At 38.0% G+C, this 21,245-nt stretch overlaps 1 protein-coding gene across 1 annotated transcript in view; it reads left to right on the plus strand.

The window, feature by feature from the left end:
• The window catches only part of LOC100374253 (E3 ubiquitin-protein ligase RMND5A-like), a 41,021-nt gene extending 20,595 nt beyond the window's left edge, over window positions 1-20,426 (plus strand). Inside the window, exons 2-9 of the mRNA XM_085504378.1 lie at window positions 5,911-6,056; window positions 6,476-6,613; window positions 10,558-10,658; window positions 11,431-11,597; window positions 12,530-12,695; window positions 16,765-16,867; window positions 17,171-17,325; window positions 20,241-20,426. Of these exons, the coding sequence (XP_085360504.1) occupies window positions 5,911-6,056; window positions 6,476-6,613; window positions 10,558-10,658; window positions 11,431-11,597; window positions 12,530-12,695; window positions 16,765-16,867; window positions 17,171-17,325; window positions 20,241-20,304 (1,040 nt within the window). The 3' untranslated portion in view covers window positions 20,305-20,426. The remainder of the gene's footprint in view (window positions 1-5,910; window positions 6,057-6,475; window positions 6,614-10,557; window positions 10,659-11,430; window positions 11,598-12,529; window positions 12,696-16,764; window positions 16,868-17,170; window positions 17,326-20,240) is intronic.
• Window positions 20,427-21,245: the final 819 nt, after the last annotated feature.

Here is a 21,245-nt window from a genome sequence, read left to right on the forward strand (position 1 = left end):
ATGACAACAGTGAACAAGAGATTTGATTAAAATAACAGATGACCATATATGGTCATGTGAACTCATTAATATGCATAACCATTATATCTTAAACACTGTTGCAGTTAGGAAGATGAATCCTGTGTTCTTATGACAACAGTGAACAAGAAATTTGATTAAAATAACAGATGACCATATATGGTCATGTGAACTCATTAATATGCAAAGCAGTCATATCTAAAACACAGTCGCAGAGCAGGTCATGTAACTCGTGTCATTATGAAGACATTGAATGAAAGATGTAACTGACATTAGAAATGGCTATATATGATTATGTAATCTCATTATTGTGCATAAGAACATGGCTCATTATATATCCTGAAAACCATATTTCGATAACCAAACCAGGTAAATACATGGTACCAACTTCATTTCAACCTCATGTTACTGATAATACAAACTACCTGATTGTCTAACATGTGACCTCATTAATTATGAAACAGAAACTTATCAGCTTGGGCCCCGGTGACGCCGCTTGCGGCTTTAATTTCTTCTTCTTTCTTCCGTAACTTTTTTCGTCAAGCCGTTTGAGAAAACCGTTGAACGGAATGGTCTGATAATGCTCTATACTGATAGTCCATAATGTGAACTGGTGCAACATGCTTTCAGAATTTCGATTGGACAATTAGTTTGGCAGCCATATTGGATTGAAATAAAACCGGAAGTGGCGGTTTGACCACTTTCTGAGGGTCTAGGCGTCTAGATTTTTTTATGGTATATAGTACAACTCATGTGTAATAAATATCAGCAATAAAAACTTTAGCGGTCATGTGACTTTTCCCGCCATTTTGTTTTTCCTAAAAACGGCAAAAAATACTTAAAAATCTTCTTCTTCAGAACCACCAAGTAGAATGCTCTCATATGTAGTATTTAGCTTCTATATATGAATCCCATTTATGTTTGAACATTTTTTTACGATTGGTCACGTGGTTTGGCCACCATTTTGGATTTCTTCTAAACAGGAAGTAGTTTTTTACTCTGGCAACACTTGAGGGATTATTTTCAATTTTGCTTCATGGCATCAGTGTATCAAACCCTTTCAAAAATCTAAAAAAAAATTCAGATCAGTCACATGGTTTGGCCGCCATTTTGGATTTTAAGCAAAATTGACAAAAAGTTTGGGTATTTGTTTCTCAGAGACGATTCAACCAATCTACTAGATGTTTTTATATTTACCATGCCTGCCCTTAGCTCCATATGAGAAAAATAATATTATTTTGATCAGTCACATGGTTTGGCCGCCATCTTGGTTTTTGTGAAAATAGACATTATGCAACTACATGTTTTGTATTAGTCTGATTTCTTTCAAATTTTGTATGTGCATTTGTGTCATCAGATGCATCATTTTTCCCCAATAGCACACTGCTAGGCCACGTGGCTGGGCACCCATGGGGTGGGGGCTTCTAACCTCATTAATATGCATAACTGTTATATCTCAAACACTGTCGCAGTTAGGGTGATGAATCCTGTGTTATTATGACAACGTTGAACAAGAGATTTGATTAAAATAACAGATGACCATATATGGTCATGTGAACTCATTAATATGCATAACCATTATATCTTAAACACTGTTGCAGTTAGGAAGATGAATCCTGTGTTATTATGACAACAGTGAACAAGAGATTTGATTAAAATAACAGATGACCATATATGGTCATGTGAACTCATTAATATGCATAACCATTATATCTTAAACACTGTTGCAGTAAGGAAGATGATCCTGTGTTATTATGACAACAGTGAACAAGAGTTTTGATTAAAATAACAGATGACCATATATGGTCATGTAAACTCATTAATATGCATAGCAGTCATATCTGAAACACTGTCGCAGAGCAGGACATGAAACAAGTGTCATTATGAAGACATTGAATGAAAGATGTAACTGACATTAGAAATGGCTATATATGAGTATGTAATCTCATTATTGTGCATAAGAACATGGCTCATTATATATCCTGAAAACCATATTTCGATAACCAAACCAGGTAAATACATGGTACCAACTTCATTTCGACCTCATGTTACTGATAATTCAAGCTACCTGATTGTCTAACATGTGACCTCATTAATTATGAAACAGAATCTTATCAGCTTGGGCCCCGGTGACGCCGCTTGCGGCTTTAATCTTCTTTCTTTCTTTCTTTCTTCCGTAACTTTTTTCGTCAAGCCGTTTGAGAAAACCGTTGAACGGAATGGTCTGATAATGCTCTATACTGATAATCCCTAATGTGAACTGGTGCAACATGCTTTCAGAATTTTGATTGGTCAATTAGTTTGGCAGTCATATTGGATTGAAATAAAACCGGAAGTGGCTGTTTGACCACTTTCTGAGGGTCTAGGCCTCTAGATTTTTTTTATGGTATATAGTACAACTCATGTGTAATAGATATCAGCAATAAAAGCTTTAGCGGTCATGTGACTTTTCCCGCCATTTTGTTTTTCCTAAAAACGGCAAAAAACACTTAAAAATCTTCTTCTTTAGAACCACCAAGCAGAATGCTCTCATATGTAGTATTTAGCTTCTATATATGAATCCCATTTACGTTTGAAAAAATTATTACGATTGGTCACGTGGTTTGGCCACCATTTTGGATTTCTTCTAAACAGGAAGTAGTTTTTTACTCTAGCAACACTTGAGGGATTATTTTCAATTTTGCTTCATGGCATCTGTATATCAAACCCTTTCAGAAACCTAAAACAGATTTCAGATCAGTCACATGGTTTGGCCGCCATTTTGGATTTTAGGCAAAATTGACCAAAAGTTTGGGCATTTGATTCTCAGAGATGATTCAACCAATCTACTAGATGTTTTTATATTTACCATGCCCGGCCTTAGCTCCATATGAGAAAAATAATATTATTTTGATCAGTCACGTGGTTTGGCCGCCATCTTGCATTTTGTGAAAATAGAAATTATGCAACTACATGTTTTGTATTTGTCTGATTTCTTTCAAATTTTGTATGTGCATTTGTGTCATCAGATGCATCATTTTTCCCCAATAGCACACTGCTAGGCCACGTGGCTGGGCACCCATGGGGTGGGGGCTTCTAACCTCATTAATATGCATAACTGTTATAACTCAAGCACTGTTGTAGTTAGGATGATGAATCCAGTGTTATTATGACAACGTTGAACAAGAGATTTGATTAAAATAACAGATGACCATATATGGTCATGTGAGCTCATTAATATGCATAACCGTTAAATCTTAAACACTGTTGCAGTTAGGAAGATGAATCCTGTGTTATTATGACAACAGTGAACAAGAGATTTGATGAAAATAACAGATGACCATATATGGTCATGTGAACTCATTAATATGCATAACCATTATATCTTATACACTGTAGCAGTTAGGAAGATGAATCCTGTGTTATTATGACAACAGTGAACAAGAGATTTGATTAATATAACAGATGACCATACATGGTCATGTGAACTCATTAATATGCATAGCAGTCATATCTGAAACACTGTCGCAGAGCAGGACGTGTAACTAGTGTCATTATGAAGACATTGAATGAAAGATGTAACTGACATTAGAAATGGCTATATATGATTATGTAATCTCATTATTGTGCATAAGAACATGGCTCATTATATATCCTGAAAACCATATTTCGATAACCAAACCAGGTAAATACATGGTACCAACTTCATTTCGACCTCATGTTACTGATAATTCAAGCTACCTGATTGTCTAACATGTGACCTCATTAATTATGTAACAGAATCTTATCAGCTTGGGCCCCGGTGACGCCGCTTGCGGCTTTAATTCTTCTTTCTTTCTTCTTTCTTCTTTCTTCTTTCTTCTTTCTTCCGTAACTTTTTTCGTCAAGCCGTTTGAGAAAACCGCTGAACAGAATAGTCTAATAATGCTCTATACTGATAGTCCCTAATGTGAACTGGTGCAACATGCTTTCAGAATTTTGATTGGCCAATTAGTTTGGCAGCCATATTGGATTGAAATAAAACCGGAAGTGGCTGTTTGACCACTTTCTGAGGGTCTAGGCGTCTAGATTTTTTTATTGTATATAGTACAACTCATATGTAATAAATATCAGAAATAAAAACTTTAGAGGTCATGTGACTTTTCCCGCCATTTTGTTTTTCCTAAAAACGGCAAAAAACACTTAAAAATCTTCTTCTTCAGAACCGCCAAGTAAAATGTTCTCATATTCAGTACTTAGCTTCTACATATGGAGCAGATTTAGGTTTGAGAAATTCATTATGATTGGTCACGTGGTTTGGCCGCCATTTTGGGTTTGTTCTCAACAGGAAGTAGTTTTTTACTCATGCCGCACTTGAGCGATTATCTCAAATATTGCGTCATGGCATGTCTCTAACTAACCCTTTCAGAAACCTAAAAAAAAATTCAGATCAGTCACATGGTTTGGCCGCCATCTTGGATTTTAAGCAAAATTGATTAAAAGTTTGGGCATTTGTTTCTCAGAGGTGAGTCAATGAATCTATGAGATGTTTTTATATTTACCATGCCTGGCCTTAGCTCCATACGAGAAAAATAATATTATTTTGATCAGTCACGTGGTTTGTCCGCCATCTTGGATTTTGTGAAAACAGATCTTGTGCAACTACATGTTTTGTATTAGTCCGATTGGAATAAAATTTTGTATGTGTATTCTACTCTTTAGATACATTCTTTCCCCTGAATGGCATATGGCTAGGTCATGTGGCTACACGCCCATGGGGTGGGGGCTTCTAACCTCATTAATATGCATAGCTGCTATATCTCAAGCACTGTTGCAGTTAGGAAGATGATTCCTGTGTTATCATGACAACAGTGAAGAAGCAATTTCATTAAAATAACAGATTACCATATATGGTCATGTGAACTCATTAATATGCATAACTGTTATATCTCAAGCACTGTTGCAGGTAGGAAGATGATTCCTGTGTTATCATGACAACAGTGAACCTTAGATTTGATTAAAATAACATATGACCATATATGGTCATGTGAACTCATTAATATGCATAACTGTTATATCTCAAGCACTGTTGCAGGTAGGAAGATGAAACCTGTGTTATTATGATGATGTTAAACAAGAGATTTGAATAAAATAACAGATGACCATATATGGTCATGTGAGCTCATTAATATGCATAATCGTTGTATCTCAAACACTGTTGCAGTTAGGAAGATGAATCCTGTGTTATCATGACTATGTTGAACAAGAGATTTGATTAAAATAACAGATGATGACCATATATTAATAACCTTTATATCTCAAATAAATATATGGAACCAACTGCATTTCGACCTCATGGTACTAATCATTCAAACTAATTGTGTATCATGTGTATCATTTGACATTATTTATGGCATGTATACTTGGGCCCCTGTGATGCTGCTTGCAGCTTTAATTATTTTCTCCAATGAGTACACAGTTAGCCAATATAAAAGGCTAGCTGTGATTGGCTGTTGCTCATGCAAGATTTGAACAGGATTTATATGGTCATTGGGTTAGATCGTTGTGGGCTTTTGTGATTCCAAAAACTCTTAAAAAACTGCCAGCAATTAAATAATAAATTAAGATAAAAGAAAGTAAAAGAAAATATATAATAAAAATAAATATTTATACGCATTTCAAAAAAAAATTAAAAAAATAAAGCCCAAAGTAGGATCTTATTTTAATTAGATTGGCTATAGGTATTGCTGCTTTAAATACACAACTTATTGTTTTAATTTCACTATTTTCGTTGATAACTGATATCTACTAAGTAATATGAATATGTAAAATTACAATTGAAATCATTATTTACACTAGAAAACTTGTGAATTTAAATCTTTTAAATTATGACATACATGCAGTTTGTATAATACTATTATTTTCATATTGCAGTTTCTGCTGATAGTGAAACCAGTGCCGCCCAGTCGTTAATTCTCACTCGGTGTTTACAGAAGGTTAAAGACAGTGTTACGTGTATAGGAACAAACCATAAAGATCTGCATAGCAGTGTTTCCAAAGTTGGTAAAGCCATCGACAGGGTATGTCAAACTAATCTAAACTGACTGCAGTTTTAAATCCATCTCCTGCTTTTATAGTTAGAACTGTATCAAATCTCTGTTAACTAATTCGTTTTAGTTCAACAGATTTAAAACTCTTTCTGGCAGCACTGTATTTTCTAAAAGCAACCTGAAAGCATGCTGGCTAACACTAGAACTGCGACGTTATTAAATTAATAACTTCGGCTGCCAGTTCCCACCATTTGTGATGATGTTGAAGCCAACATATTAGATTTCAGACATTAAAAAAAAACTGTTAATATTAGTTAGTCCCTTCCTCCCCCGTAAGGCCCTTTATAAAAACTTATCTGTTTGACATCTTTATGTAAACATGAAATGCCTCAGATGTGCATGTTTGAAAAAAAAAATGTGATTGTCATGATTTTCTTTCTCTTTTACAGAACTTCATGCCAGACATCAACGCCCTTGGTCAGGAGTCAAAATTTGAAACACCAGAGAAGATCCACTTGATAAATGAAGTCGTCTGCGAACATTTCTTCAGAAAAGGAATGCTCGATATTGCAGAACAGCTCATACATGTGAGTATGAATCTTATTTTACTCTTGCAGTGGGCACATCAAAAAGAGCAAATGTCAGAAATGAAGTTCATTCTCAATCAAAATTTTTAACCATGAACAACTGTAGTAATATAATAGTACCGTACTCGACCGCGTCAGCGCCCATGCCCGGGCAAGCGCCCCCCCCCCCCCACTTTTGCGCAATTTTTATATTTGGGGTCACATTCGGCAAAGCGCCCACCCCTTCAAAATGCAACTAATTTAAAACTTGGTCTTGCGTAACGAATCTTGGTAATCGTTTTTATCTGATACAGCGTGAATATTGGCCGCTGTGAACATGTTGTGAATGTGTAGAACGCGGTAACCGTGCGTAAACTACGCTTCGACAATGACCCGATAATACAAGTAAAATGTGGTGAATATTTCATGCTATATTCAGTTTACCTCTCAAAAATGGCTAGTTACTAGTTTTTTGGAAAAACCATGTCGTTTATTTGCTGAAATCAATTCCAACAGATCGTACTTCGACATCGATAATTCACTTCCGCATTGCATTACCGAAAAGTCTTCGGGAATTTCCGAAGAATTGCGTCAGTACAACACAGCATTGTGATTGGTTAATAACCAACTTGACCCATTAGGTCAAAGGACGCCGCTGCAGGTGAAATCTGCAAATGCATCATGGCGGAAAGTGATTTTGTTCGAGAGTTTGCGTGCGATCCAACACCTTCGTCAGTGGAGATAATATGACAATTTTGACTTTGACTGTGTTCCAACAGACTCAAATGTTTTTAATTTCGTAAATTCTGGTGGTACGTAATTAATATTGTAATAAAATGTGCATATTTTTTGTGATCGATCATTTCTGTTTCTTCATTGTGAAAATCAATGACGACTCAACTATTTCGTAATTTGATTTCCCTCAAAGACGTAATCTGTCACTTGATGAATCAAATTTTTCATTTGCACTCTTTTTCGAGGGGGGTGCTCGGGTAAGCGCCCACCCCTAAAAAATCGTGATTTTCTGAGTTGAGGCCCCTGGGCGCTAACGCGGTCGAGTACGGTAATAATGATAATATATTATCTGAGAATTTTGATCATGATCTGTTTCTGTAGTTGAAAGTTGGGTTCGTTTGATCAAAAATTAACAAAGAAATGTTGCACCAAATTGTTATTGTTCATAGTAACTCTATGCATTCCATTACACATATACATGGTCGGTATTGTTCCAAGGCATGCATCACACACAGAATGCTGCATTCTTATAGCTTCATTGAATGGAACAGTATAGAAAATGGAGGTCTTGGTGTCATTTTGACACGCCTGTCTACTGTCTAGTGCCATATCTCTGACATGCTTTGACTGATTATGTTAAAATGTTATATATTCATTATACATCATATCATAGATATACAGATGTGTTGGTTGGACTATCCGATATAAAATGACCGCTTGGTGGCCATTTTGTTTCAATTAATGCTGTTCCAGAGTAATACCGCTCAATATGGACAAGCGTCGGTCATTTTATAATGTTAAAAAATCATAATCAAGTATCAGCTTCTGGATCCAGATCTCTGACATGATTATGTTCCAACTATATTACTACAGTAAAACCTGTCAAAATCGACCATGACTGGGACTGGGATTTATGGTCGATTTTCAGAGGAAGTCGGTTTATTCAGAGTGGGCGTGACTTCGATTGAAACAACAATTACATGTGCTATAAACACAGGACAAATGAAAAACATCAGAGTTTGCCTCCAGTGATTATATTTACATTTATTGTATTGTTTCAATAAAATAATTTACCAAACAAGACAAGAATATTATGGTATGTACATGAAATCAATAAACATTAAAATAACTGTTCGAATAGACCGGTAAGTATCGCGTATCGTAACTGAAGGCGACCATTTTGAATGACATCACAATGTAAGTTCATGTGAGCTACATGTAATTATCATAATTTATCCAGACAGTCGATTTTGCCGTTAAGTCAAGTGTTGACTGCTTTAAAGAACATTTTTTTTCAATGATTTTAATTCCCGTTAGAATTGTGAGATCTTGGGTAGCTGTCAAGTAACTGGAGTCTTTGTTTATTGCGAAGTTCTGTAATCTCGTCAACATGTCTAGCACATTGCCATGCGTCAAGTCACTGCCGTCGTCGGGGTCGATAATTTGACTGTCATTGCAATTTATGTCATCGTTGTCTGTAGATTCATGGTTTTCTCACTCTGCAATAAAATTCTCAAAAATCCCACTCGCCGCCATACATTGCTTCAGTCGGTATACGTTCATCAAAGTGGGGGTATTCATCAACGCTACACTGTGTTTGCGGGTCTGTAACTTGCTGAATGAGGTTTCCGATTTCTTTGTTGTCACCTGCTTCTTCGTCATCGTCAATTTTAATCTTGAAGCCCCTTTTGCGGAAACATTCAAAAGCACAAAATTATCGATCAGAATCGTTAGAAAAGAAGAAAACTAAATGTCTTTTGCTCGTTGAAAAGGTCATAATGCAGTGTACTTCACCGCAACTGAAGGTGATGATGCCAATGATTTGTTTATATCCAGGGTCATTATACTGTCCAGACACCACACTATGCGTGGGTGTGTGGTGTAAAAACTTAATCATGTGCCATTGTTTTACACAGGACGTCATTACTTGTAGTGTGAGATTTGGAATTGTTGCTGTGACGTTCATGGTAAATTGAACACAATGTACACTTTTTAGGTCGGTCAGACCAGATTACTAGACAGGGGATGTGATGCAACTGGTCGGATGGTCGATGTATTCAGTGTGAATATTGGACTTGGGACTGATCAATATGATCAATGTTCAAAGTAGACAGTGGTCGGATTTCACAGATTGTCTTAACATAGACGTCTATGGAGAAATTTCGGGGATACATAAATCAGTCGGTTCTGACTGTAGGTTGGTTTATCCAGCAGTCGATTTTGACAGGTTTTACTGTATAAACATAACATAATATATCTGAAATTTGATAACTAACCAGAACTGTGCCATGCATGGCATTCTTTTATTGAACTTTTTAGCTCCGCTGTCGACTTTGTCGAGCGGAGCTTATCATATGAGTGATTGTCCGTCGTTGTCCGTGTCAATGTTTTACTTTTTCGACTTCTTTTTGAAAACTACAAGCCTGAATGCTCTGATTCTTGGTGTATATGTACCTTGGGTAGACCTCTCTCAGATTTGTTCATTTCATTATGATATCTTCAATTCTCTAATTTTGGTGAATATTTTTGTCATTTTTGGTAAAAAGTGATATTTTCAACTTCTTGTTAAAAACCGCAAGTCCAATTGCTTTGATATTACATATATAGGTACTATATGTGGTCCTCTCTCAGATTTGTTCATTTTGTAATGATATCTTTAATTCTCTAATTTTGGTGAATATTTTTGTCATTTTTGGTAAAAAGTGATATTTTCAACTTCTTGTTAAAAACCGCAAGTCCAATTGCTTTGATATTACCTATACTGGTACTACATGTGGACCTCTCTCAGATTTGTTCATTTTGTAATAATATCTTTAATTCTCTAATTTTGGTGAAAATTTTTGTCATTTTTGGTAAAAACTGATATTTTCGACTTCTTGTTGAAAACTGCGAGTCCAATTGCTTTGATATTATGCATATAGGTACTACATGTGGACCTCTCTAAGATTTGTTCATTTTGTAATGATATCTTCTGTTCTTTAATTGCCATGTGCATTGCTAACAGCGGAGCTATCTCAGCCGACAGGCTGCTTGTTTTTTCTGACATTTGGGTTTATCCCTGTGATTGGACTTTAATCCTGCCTTGAATGGCAATATATTGAGTCATTGGACTTGTATGCACATTAGCAAGTCTAGTTGAAATGTACCTATAGCAACACAAATATGTAATCTGAATTGTTGATCTATAAAAACATGATAATTTAAATATGTTTTTTTTTTTTATCAACTAGGATGCTGGTTTACAAGTAGATGGCACAAACAAAGAACCATTCATAGAAATCAATAAAATATTAGAAGCTCTCAAACGAAGGAATTTACTACCAGCATTGCAGTGAGTGTTTTATAAAATGCAATAGATATATAATTGGCATTACCTACATTATAGTGTATTACTATTAGATATTAAAAAAATTTATTTGGAAATATTTGATGTACAAGTGCAAATGTACTGAACATTTAATTGTAAGTGATTTTCAGTGTATCAGAATGTTGGTGATCATTTTGCCTTTCAATTTCATTGGGTTTTTATGAATTGCATGTTTTAAGTGCATGAATTCAGAAAGATTCTCTTCCGTTCTGAATCTGGGGAGTAAATATTTCCTGCTATTCATGCAATTCATATCATATCACCAAGACACCCACCCCCCCCAATGAATCTGTGGGAATGAACTTAGAGTTACCTATAATTTTCCTGATGTTCCTAAAAATTGTCACTATCATTTGTCACACTGCATCCTTCTTTATTGCATACAATAGAAATTAGTTACAGCACAATGTCAATATACAACAAATGTCACAGCTAATATAACTCAATACCCATTAACAATTAAAGTCTCCCAACTTGAATGCCAAGTTATCTACTTTAATAAAGTGAAACTCAGCAAGCTTTGCTCCCTATCTGAGCCATGCAAATTATATGCAAATTGATAGTGGTGTGAGCTCTGGGGAGAATACTTAGCAATTTATTTCAGTTCCCATTATTACCGGCTCTGTAACAATGGGAACTGAAATAAAACATTAATTATAGAAAGATATTACGGTAATACAGATGGTTTTTAAAGTTTTTCTCAATTTTTACCATTACATGTGTTTTCTTTACCTAGATGGGCACAACTACATAGACAGCAATTGCAATCACAGAACAGTTCGTTAGAGTTTAAATTACATCGACTACAGTTTATAGAATTACTGCGGAGTAATACAGCAAACCAACAGGAGATATTACTATATGCCAGAAACTTTGCCATCTTTGCCGACGCGCATGCCAAAGGTAAGTAAGAAGCCATGGATTATTAAAACACAATACATGTAATTTCTTTGTTAGTCTTTAAAAAACCAAACTCTGAACTGCATATGAAGAAAAAATATATCTTTGTTAACATTGTGGTTACAATAATTTACTGACTTAATAAATTAACCAACCTGGATGAAGTTAGAATGAGATGGGATGTGTTTATATAGTTAAATCGGGATGGTCGCCATGCATCATGTGTTTATGTAAACTCATGTTGTCAGTATTTGAAATCTACTAAAATAGTGTCCATCAGGGAAGGTAACTTTCAACTAGCTCTGCCAGAAAGTTACCAGTCTGCATTAAAGAATCTATTCAAATTCTTTAGTCTCTTTATTCAGCAGAAGAAGACAAGGACCAGCTTGCTCATGTACACCTTATTTTCTTCTAGTGTATTCTTTTTTTGTCAGGGGCTCAATCCCTAAAAAACAACTATAAATGCTACAAAAACCTCATCATTCTCCCAACATGCAAATATGTAATTCAAATGTCTCATTTCAAATTGTTTTGTTCTTAGTTTCACAATCTTTTGTATCAGTCATTGTAAGACATGGTATTTAACTTTATCCTATATTATTATTCAGTAAAACTGTCTTTTCAAAATTGTTATTTAAGCAGACCATACACATACACATACACATACACATACACATACCATACTGTGCATGTAAGTTTAAATTTTTAGCAGCCGACTGACGAGTCACTCGTCTTTGGTATATCGACAGGCAGTAATTGCAAACACTGGTGTTGTATGTCACATGGGACCTATATGGAACATAACACAACGCATCGTATCAACCACCACTTTTTAAAACCATCTGTGATGAGTGAGTTTTTGGTTGTTTATAACATATGATAACTTTTTGTGAATTCAATTTGATCATTCATGTCGTTATTTTGTGTCTATTTAGAATTACAGGTATTAATGGGAAGCTTATTATACCTAAAACATGGTATTTGGAACTCACCATATTCTCATCTATTGGACCCTATTAATTGGCTGGAAATCTGTGACGTATTTACAAGAGATGCATGTGCTCTGTTAGGTCTGTCTGTAGAGAGTCCACTCAGTGTCAGGTAAAGTGTTCACAGTGTACATATGTGTACTATTAGGTCTGTCTGTGAGAGTCCACTCAGTGTCAGGTAAAGTCTTCACAGTGTATGTATGTGTACTATTAGGTATGTCTGTAAAGAGTCCACTCAGTGTCAGGTAAAGTGTTCACAGTGTACATACTGTATGTGTACTATTAGGTCCGTCTGTAGAGAGTCCACTCAGTGTCAGGTAAAGTGTTCACAGTGTACATACTGTATGTGTACTATTTGGTCTGTCTGTGAGAGTCCACTCAGTGTCAGGTAAAGTGTTCACAGTGTACGTATGTGTACTATTAGGTCTGTCTGTAGAGAGTCCACTCAGTGTCAGGTAAAGTGTTCACAGTGTATGTATGTGTACTATTAGGTATGTCTGTAGAGAGTCCACTCAGTGTCAGGTAAAGTGTTCACAGTGTACATACTGTATGTGTACTATTTGGTCTGTCTGTGAGAGTCCACTCAGTGTCAGGTAAAGTGTTCACAGTGTACGTATGTGTACTATTAGGTCCGTCTGTAGAGAGTCCACTCAGTGTCAGGTAAAGTGTTCACAGTGTACATACTGTATGTGTACTATTTGGTCTGTCTGTGAGAGTCCACTCAGTGTCAGGTAAAGTGTTCACAGTGTACGTATGTGTACTATTAGGTCTGTCTGTAGAGAGTCCACTCAGTGTCAGGTAAAGTGTTCACAGTGTACGTATGTGTACTATTAGGTCTGTCTGTAAAGAGTCCACTCAGTGTCAGGTAAAGTGTTAACAATGTACGTATGTGTACTATTAGGTCTGTCTGTAAAGAGTCCACTCAGTGTCAGGTAAAGTGTTCACAGTGTACGTATGTGTACTATTAGGTATGTCTGTAAAGAGTCCACTCAGTGTCAGGTAAAGTGTTCACAGTGTACGTATGTGTACTATTAGCTATGTCTGTAAAGAGTCCACTCAGTGTCAGGTAAAGTGTTCACAGTGTACGTATGTGTACTATTAGGTATGTCTGTAGAGAGTCCACTCAGTGTCAGGTAAAGTGTTCACAGTGTACGTATGTGTACTATTAGGTATGTCTGTAAAGAGTCCACTCAGTGTCAGGTAAAGTGTTCACAGTGTACGTATGTGTACTATTAGCTATGTCTGTAAAGAGTCCACTCAGTGTCAGGTAAAGTGTTCACAGTGTACGTATGTGTACTATTAGGTATGTCTGTAGAGAGTCCACTCAGTGTCAGGTAAAGTGTTCACAGTGTACGTATGTGTACTATTAGGTATGTCTGTAAAGAGTCCACTCAGTGTCAAGTAAAGTGTTCACAGTGTACGTATGTGTACTATTAGCTATGTCTGTAAAGAGTCCACTCAGTGTCGGGTAAAGTGTTCACAGTGTACGTATGTGTACTATTAGGTCTGTCTGTGAGAGTCCACTCAGTGTCAGGTAAAGTGTTCACAGTGTACGTATGTGTACTATTAGGTATGTCTGTAAAGAGTCCACTCAGTGTCAGGTAAAGTGTTCACAGTGTACGTATGTGTACTATTAGCTATGTCTGTAAAGAGTCCACTCAGTGTCAGGTAAAGTGTTCACAGTGTACATATGTGTACTATTAGGTCTGTCTGTGAGAGTCCACTCAGTGTCAGGTAAAGTGTTCACAGTGTACGTATGTGTACTATTAGGTCTGTCTGTAAAGAGTCCACTCAGTGTCAGGTAAAGTGTTCACAGTGTACGTATGTGTACTATTGTACTATTAGGTATGTCTGTAAAGAGTCCACTCAGTGTCAGGTAAAGTGTTCACAGTGTACGTATGTGTACTATTAGGTCTGTCTGTAAAGAGTCCACTCAGTGTCAGGTAAAGTGTTAACAGTGTACGTATGTGTACTATTAGGTATGTCTGTAGAGAGTCCACTCAGTGTCAGGTAAAGTGTTCACAGTGTACGTATGTGTACTATTAGGTATGTCTGTAAAGAGTCCACTCAGTGTCAAGTGAAGTGTTCACAGTGTACGTATGTGTACTATTAGGTATGTCTGTAAAGAGTCCACTCAGTGTCAGGTAAAGTGTTCACAGTGTACGTATGTGCACTATTAGGTCTGTCTGTAAAGAGTCCACTCAGTGTCAGGTAAAGTGTTAACAATGTACGTATGTGTACTATTAGGTATGTCTGTAAAGAGTCCACTCAGTGTCAGGTAAAGTGTTAACAGTGTACGTATGTGTACTATTAGGTATGTCTGTAGAGAGTCCACTCAGTGTCAGGTAAAGTGTTCACAGTGTACGTATGTGTACTATTAGGTATGTCTGTAGAGAGTCCACTCAGTGTCAGGTAAAGTGTTAACAGTGTACGTATGTGTACTATTAGGTATGTCTGTAGAGAGTCCACTCAGTGTCAGGTAAAGTGTTCACAGTGTACGTATGTGTACTATTAGGTCTGTCTGTGAGAGTCCACTCAGTGTCAGGTAAAGTGTTCACAGTGTATGTATGTGTACTATTAGGTATGTCTGTAAAGAGTCCACTCAGTGTCAGGTAAAGTGTTCACAGTGTACGTATGTGTACTATTAGGTCTGTCTGTAAAGAGTCCACTCAGTGTCAGGTAAAGTGTTCACAGTGTACGTACGTGTACTATTAGGTCTGTCTGTGAGAGTCCACTCAGTGTCAAGTAAAGTGTTCACAGTGTATGTATGTGTACTATTTGGTCTGTCTGTAAAGAGTCCACTCAGTGTCAGGTAAAGTGTTCACAGTGTACGTATGTGTACTATTAGGTCTGTCTGTAAAGAGTCCACTCAGTGTCAGGTAAAGTGTCAACAATGTACGTATGTGTACTATTAGGTATGTCTGTAAAGAGTCCACTCAGTGTCAAGTAAAGTGTTAACAATGTATGTATGTGTACTATTAGGTCTGTCTGTGAGAGTCCACTCAGTGTCAGGTAAAGTGTTCACAGTGTATGTATGTGTACTATTAGGTCTGTCTGTGAGAGTCCACTCAGTGTCAGGTAAAGTGTTCACAGTGTATGTATGTGTACTATTAGGTCTGTCTGTAAAGAGTCCACTCAGTGTCAGGTAAAGTGTTCACAGTGTACGTATGTGTACTATTAGGTCTGTCTGTAAAGAGTCCACTCAGTGTCAGGTAAAGTGTTCACAGTGTACGTATGTGTACTATTAGGTCTGTCTGTGAGAGTCCACTCAGTGTCAGGTAAAGTGTTCACAGAGTACATATGTGTACTATTAGGTATGTCTGTAAAGAGTCCACTCAGTGTCAGGTAAAGTGTTCACAGTGTACGTATGTGTACTATTAGGTCTGTCTGTAAAGAGTCCACTCAGTGTCAGGTAAAGTGTTCACAGTGTACGTATGTGTACTATTAGGTCTGTCTGTGAAGAGTCCACTCAGTGTCAGGTAAAGTGTTCACAGTGTACGTATGTGTACTATTAGGTCTGTCTGTGAGAGTCCACTCAGTGTCAGGTAAAGTGTTCACAGTGTACATATGTGTACTATTAGGTATGTCTGTAAAGAGTCCACTCAGTGTCAGGTAAAGTGTTCACAGTGTACGTATGTGTACTATTAGGTCTGTCTGTAAAGAGTCCACTCAGTGTCAGGTAAAGTGTTCACAGTGTACGTACGTGTACTATTAGGTATGTCTGTAGAGAATCCACTCAGTGTCAGGTAAAGTGTTCACAGTGTACGTATGTGTACTATTAGGTATGTCTGTGAGAGTCCACTCAGTGTCAGGTAAAGTGTTCACAGTGTACATATGTGTACTATTAGGTCTGTCTGTAAAGAGTCCACTCAGTGTCAGGTAAAGTGTTCACAGTGTACGTATGTGTACTATTAGGTCTGTCTGTAAAGAGTCCACTCAGTGTCAGGTAAAGTGTTCACAGTGTACGTACGTGTACTATTAGGTATGTCTGTAGAGAGTCCACTCAGTGTCAGGTAAAGTGTTCACAGTGTACGTATGTGTACTATTAGGTATGTCTGTGAGAGTCCACTCAGTGTCAGGTAAAGTGTTCACAGTGTACATATATGTACTATTAGGTCTGCCTGTAAAGAGTCCACTCAGTGTCAGGTAAAGTGTTAACAGTGTACATTTTGTGATTTCAGTGTGCATGCTGGTGCCATAGCATTGCCTGCATTACTTAATATAAAGCATGTAATGCAGCAACGACAAGTGAGTGGTGTATGGAGTTCAAAAGATGAATTACCGGTGAGTACTGTGGGGGAACTGTCGCCAGCAGAGGGGGGGGGGGGTAATAATACTGCCATAATCATTAGTACTTGCTCACATAAACCTGTCATGGTCACAAACATGTTGTATATTAACAAAAGTGTTTCACCCCACTCCTTTATTTTCACATTCACATAAATTCCATACAAAACATTCAAAAGGCTTTTCAGCGAAAATTAATTCCAGTTAAAATCAAGTATTTTACAATACCTGAAATTACTAGGTCAATTTCATTCAAGATGTGGGTTGATGACCATTGTTTATAATGTTACCACTCAACAGATTGAGGTTGATCTTGGAAAGGATTGCCGATATCATTCCATCTTTGCATGTCCAATTCTACGACAACAGAGCACTGAGACCAATCCACCAATGCGACTAATTTGTGGTCATGTGATATCCAGGGATTCTCTCAATAAACTCATAAGTGGGAACAAGTAAGTGACTGAATTGATTTGTATTGCTGACTGCTGTAGCTCACTGCTGACTGATCGTACCTCACTACTGACTGCCCATAGCTCACTACTGACTGCCCATAGCACACGACTGACTGCCCATAGCTCACTACTGGCTGCCCATAGCTCACTACTGACTGCCCATAGCACACTACTGACTGCCCATAGCTCACTACTGACTGCCCATAGCCTACTATTGACTGCCCATAGCTCACTACTGACTGCTCATAGCTCACTACTGACTGCCCATAGCTCACTACTGACTGCCCATAGCACACTACTGACTGCCCATAGCTCACTACTGACTGCCCATAGCCTACTATTGACTGCCCATAGCTCACTACTGACTGCCCATAGCCTACTATTGACTGCCCATAGCTCACTACTGACTGCCCATAGCACACTACTGACTGCCCATAGCTCACTACTGACTGCCCATAGCCTACTATTGACTGCCCATAGCTCACTACTGACTGCTCATAGCTCACTACTGACTGCCCATAGCTCACTACTGACTGCTCATAGCTCACTACTGACTGCCCATAGCTCACTACTGACTGCCCATAGCACACTACTGACTGCCCATAGCTCACTACTGACTGCCCATAGCCTACTATTGACTGCCCATAGCTCACTACTGACTGCCCATAGCACACGACTGACTGCCCATAGCTCACTACTGGCTGCCCATAGCTCACTACTGACTGCCCATAGCACACTACTGACTGCCCATAGCTCACTACTGACTGCCCATAGCCTACTATTGACTGCCCATAGCTCACTACTGGCTGCCCATAGCTCACTACTGACTGCCCATAGCTCACTACTGACTGCCCATAGCACACTACTGACTGCCCATAGCTCACTACTGACTGCCCATAGCCTACTATTGACTGCCCATAGCTCACTACTGACTGCTCATAGCTCTCTACTGACTGCCCATAGCTCACTACTGACTGCCCATAGCTCACTACTGACTGCCCATAGCTCACTACTGACTGCCCATAGCACACTACTGACTGCCCATAGCACACTACTGACTGCCCATAGCACACTACTGACTGCCCATAGCTCACTACTGACTGCCCATAGCTCACTACTGACTGCCCATAGCTCACTACCAACTGCCCATAGCTCACTACCAACTGCCCATAGCTCACTACTGACTGCCCATAGCTCACCACTGACTGCCCATAGCTCACCACTGACTGCCCATAGCTCACTATTGACTGCCCATAGCTCACTATTGACTGCCCATAGCTCACTATTGACTGCCCATAGCTCACTATTGACTGCCCATAGTTCACTACTGGCTGCCCATAGCTCACTACTGGCTGCCCATAGCTCACTACTGACTGCCCATAGCTCACTACTGACTGCCCATAGCACACTACTGACTGCTCATAGCTCACTACTGACTGCCCATAGCTCACTATTGACTGCCCATAGCTCACTATTGACTGCCCATAGTTCACTACTGGCTGCCCATAGCTCACTACTGACTGCCCATAGCTCACTACTGACTGCCCATAGCTCAATACTGACTGCCCATAGCTCACTACCGACTGCCCATAGCTCACTACCGACTGCCCATAGCTCACTACTGGCTGCCCATAGCTCACTACTGACTGCCAATAGCTCACTATTGACTGCCCATAGCTCACTATTGACTGCCCATAGCTCACTATTGACTGCCCATAGCTCACTATTGACTGCCCATAGTTCACTACTGGCTGCCCATAGCTCACTACTGGCTGCCCATAGCTCACTACTGGCTGCCCATAGCTCACTACTGACTGCCCATAGCTCACTATTGACTACCCATAGCTCACTATTGACTGCCCATAGCTCACTATTGACTGCCCATAGCTCACTATTGACTGCCCATAGTTCACTACTGGCTGCCCATAGCTCACTACTGACTGCCCATAGCTCACTACTGGCTGTCCATAGCTCACTACTGACTGCCCATAGCTCACAATTGACTGCCCATAGCTCACAATTGACTGCCCATAGCTCACTATTGACTGCCCATAGCTCACTATTGACTGCCCATAGCTCACTATTGACTGCCCATAGCTCACTATTGACTGCCCATAGCTCACTACTAGCTGCCCATAGCTCACAATTGACTGCCCATAGCTCACTATTGACTGCCCATAGCTCACTATTGACTGCCCATAGTTCACTACTGGCTGCCCATAGCTCAATACTGAATGTACGTAGCTCATTACCAACTGATTATAGCGAACTATTGACTGCCCAATAAAACTAAAACCTGAACATAAATTGCTTGACTGGCAGCCATTTTGTTTTTATTCTTGTCCATGCTGATTTCTCACTAATATATCACCTGTAAGTTTTTACATAAGTACTATGCTCATAGTTATTACAATTTGGTTGTGTTGTGTTGTGTTGTGTTGTTTTCTGATTTAATCAAATTTGTTGAATTGAAAGCTATTTTGTCTGAAATCATGAAATCACAGTTTTTAAACATGTCCGGAAGCTTTCCTCGGAGATGGACAATTTGATTTTATTCAAACATTGTAGCCTATAAAATCATGTTTATAGGCGCATATCATTTTTTTTCGAAATTCATGGGAAATGGCTGACTGGTGGCCATTTTGTTTTTTTTATGGTACCCATACTAGTTGATTAAGTTCAATGCTATCAGTCTGTTCAGATAATGCATGGAGCCTTTTGGTAGACATGCTTATCTACATGTGACTCGTATTGCACACTGAGATCTACTATGGATAATATCAAATGTATTGTCAATGCTTGTATAAAGTCTGGCTAGTGTTTCTCTCACCAAATTTTTCTTATTACATGGTAATATTTTAGTCTATAAAAAGACTACATGGCAATAATAATGCCATTTTTTTTTAATTTTACAGAATTAAATGTCCATATTGTCCAGTGGAACAGACACCAAACGATGCTAGACATATTTATTTCTAAATCTGGTGTGACTAGTATTATCAGAGCGTCCTCTGTCATCGACTTACTCAATTTAAAATATTGATATTTATGTTATTGTTATAAGAAGATCATTAATAAGATAAGGAATTTTAAATGTAAAATGATCATGCACTGCGTTTGTAATTACTTTGACTATTTAAATATTGTGATTGACCAGCTCAACTGTAAATAGTGCTCTCACATGGTCAGTTGCAAGAAAAAAAAAGAGAGAATATTCTATAGTAAATGTGTGTTTTTTTAATTTGTTTTCAGCAATTTAGGCTTCAGATGGTAAAGTTTGTTTATTATACATATTTGTTTACAGGAAACAGCACACTGTGAAGTTTTTTCTATCTGGGGTCTTCCTTCATTGTATCGTGTTTAAATATGTGACTCGGTCAGTGTGCAACAAATATCAGTGTTGTCATCATAAATTGTTAGTTAGTGTGTAGCAGCTGATGTAGTGACCTGGTGAGTAAATGGATGAGTGTATAAATGTAAGTATAGTGACCTGGTGAGTAAATGGATGAGTGTATAAATGAAAGTATAGTGACCTGAGTGGGAAATTTGAAAACCAATGAAAGTTGACAGTAATGCAAGTGATAAAAATGAAATGGTGAGTAAATGGATGAGTGTATAAATGAAAGTATAGTGACCTGAGTGGGAAATTTGAAAACCGATGAAAGTTGACAGCAATGCAAGTGATAAAAATGAAATGGTGAGTAAATGGATGAGTGTATAAATGAAAGTATAGTGACCTGAGTGGGAAATTTGAAAACCGATGAAAGTTGACAGTAATGCAAGTGATAAAAATGAAATGGTGAGTAAATGGATGAGCGTATAAATGAAAGTATAGTGACCTGAGTGGGAAATTTGAAAACCAATGAAAGTTGACAGTAATGCAAGTGATAAAAATGAAATGGTGAGTAAATGGATGAGTG

Source organism: Saccoglossus kowalevskii, chromosome 10 (assembly GCF_978046115.1).
Source record: "Saccoglossus kowalevskii chromosome 10, keSacKowa6.1, whole genome shotgun sequence".
NCBI classification, from domain to species: Eukaryota; Metazoa; Hemichordata; class Enteropneusta; family Harrimaniidae; genus Saccoglossus; species Saccoglossus kowalevskii.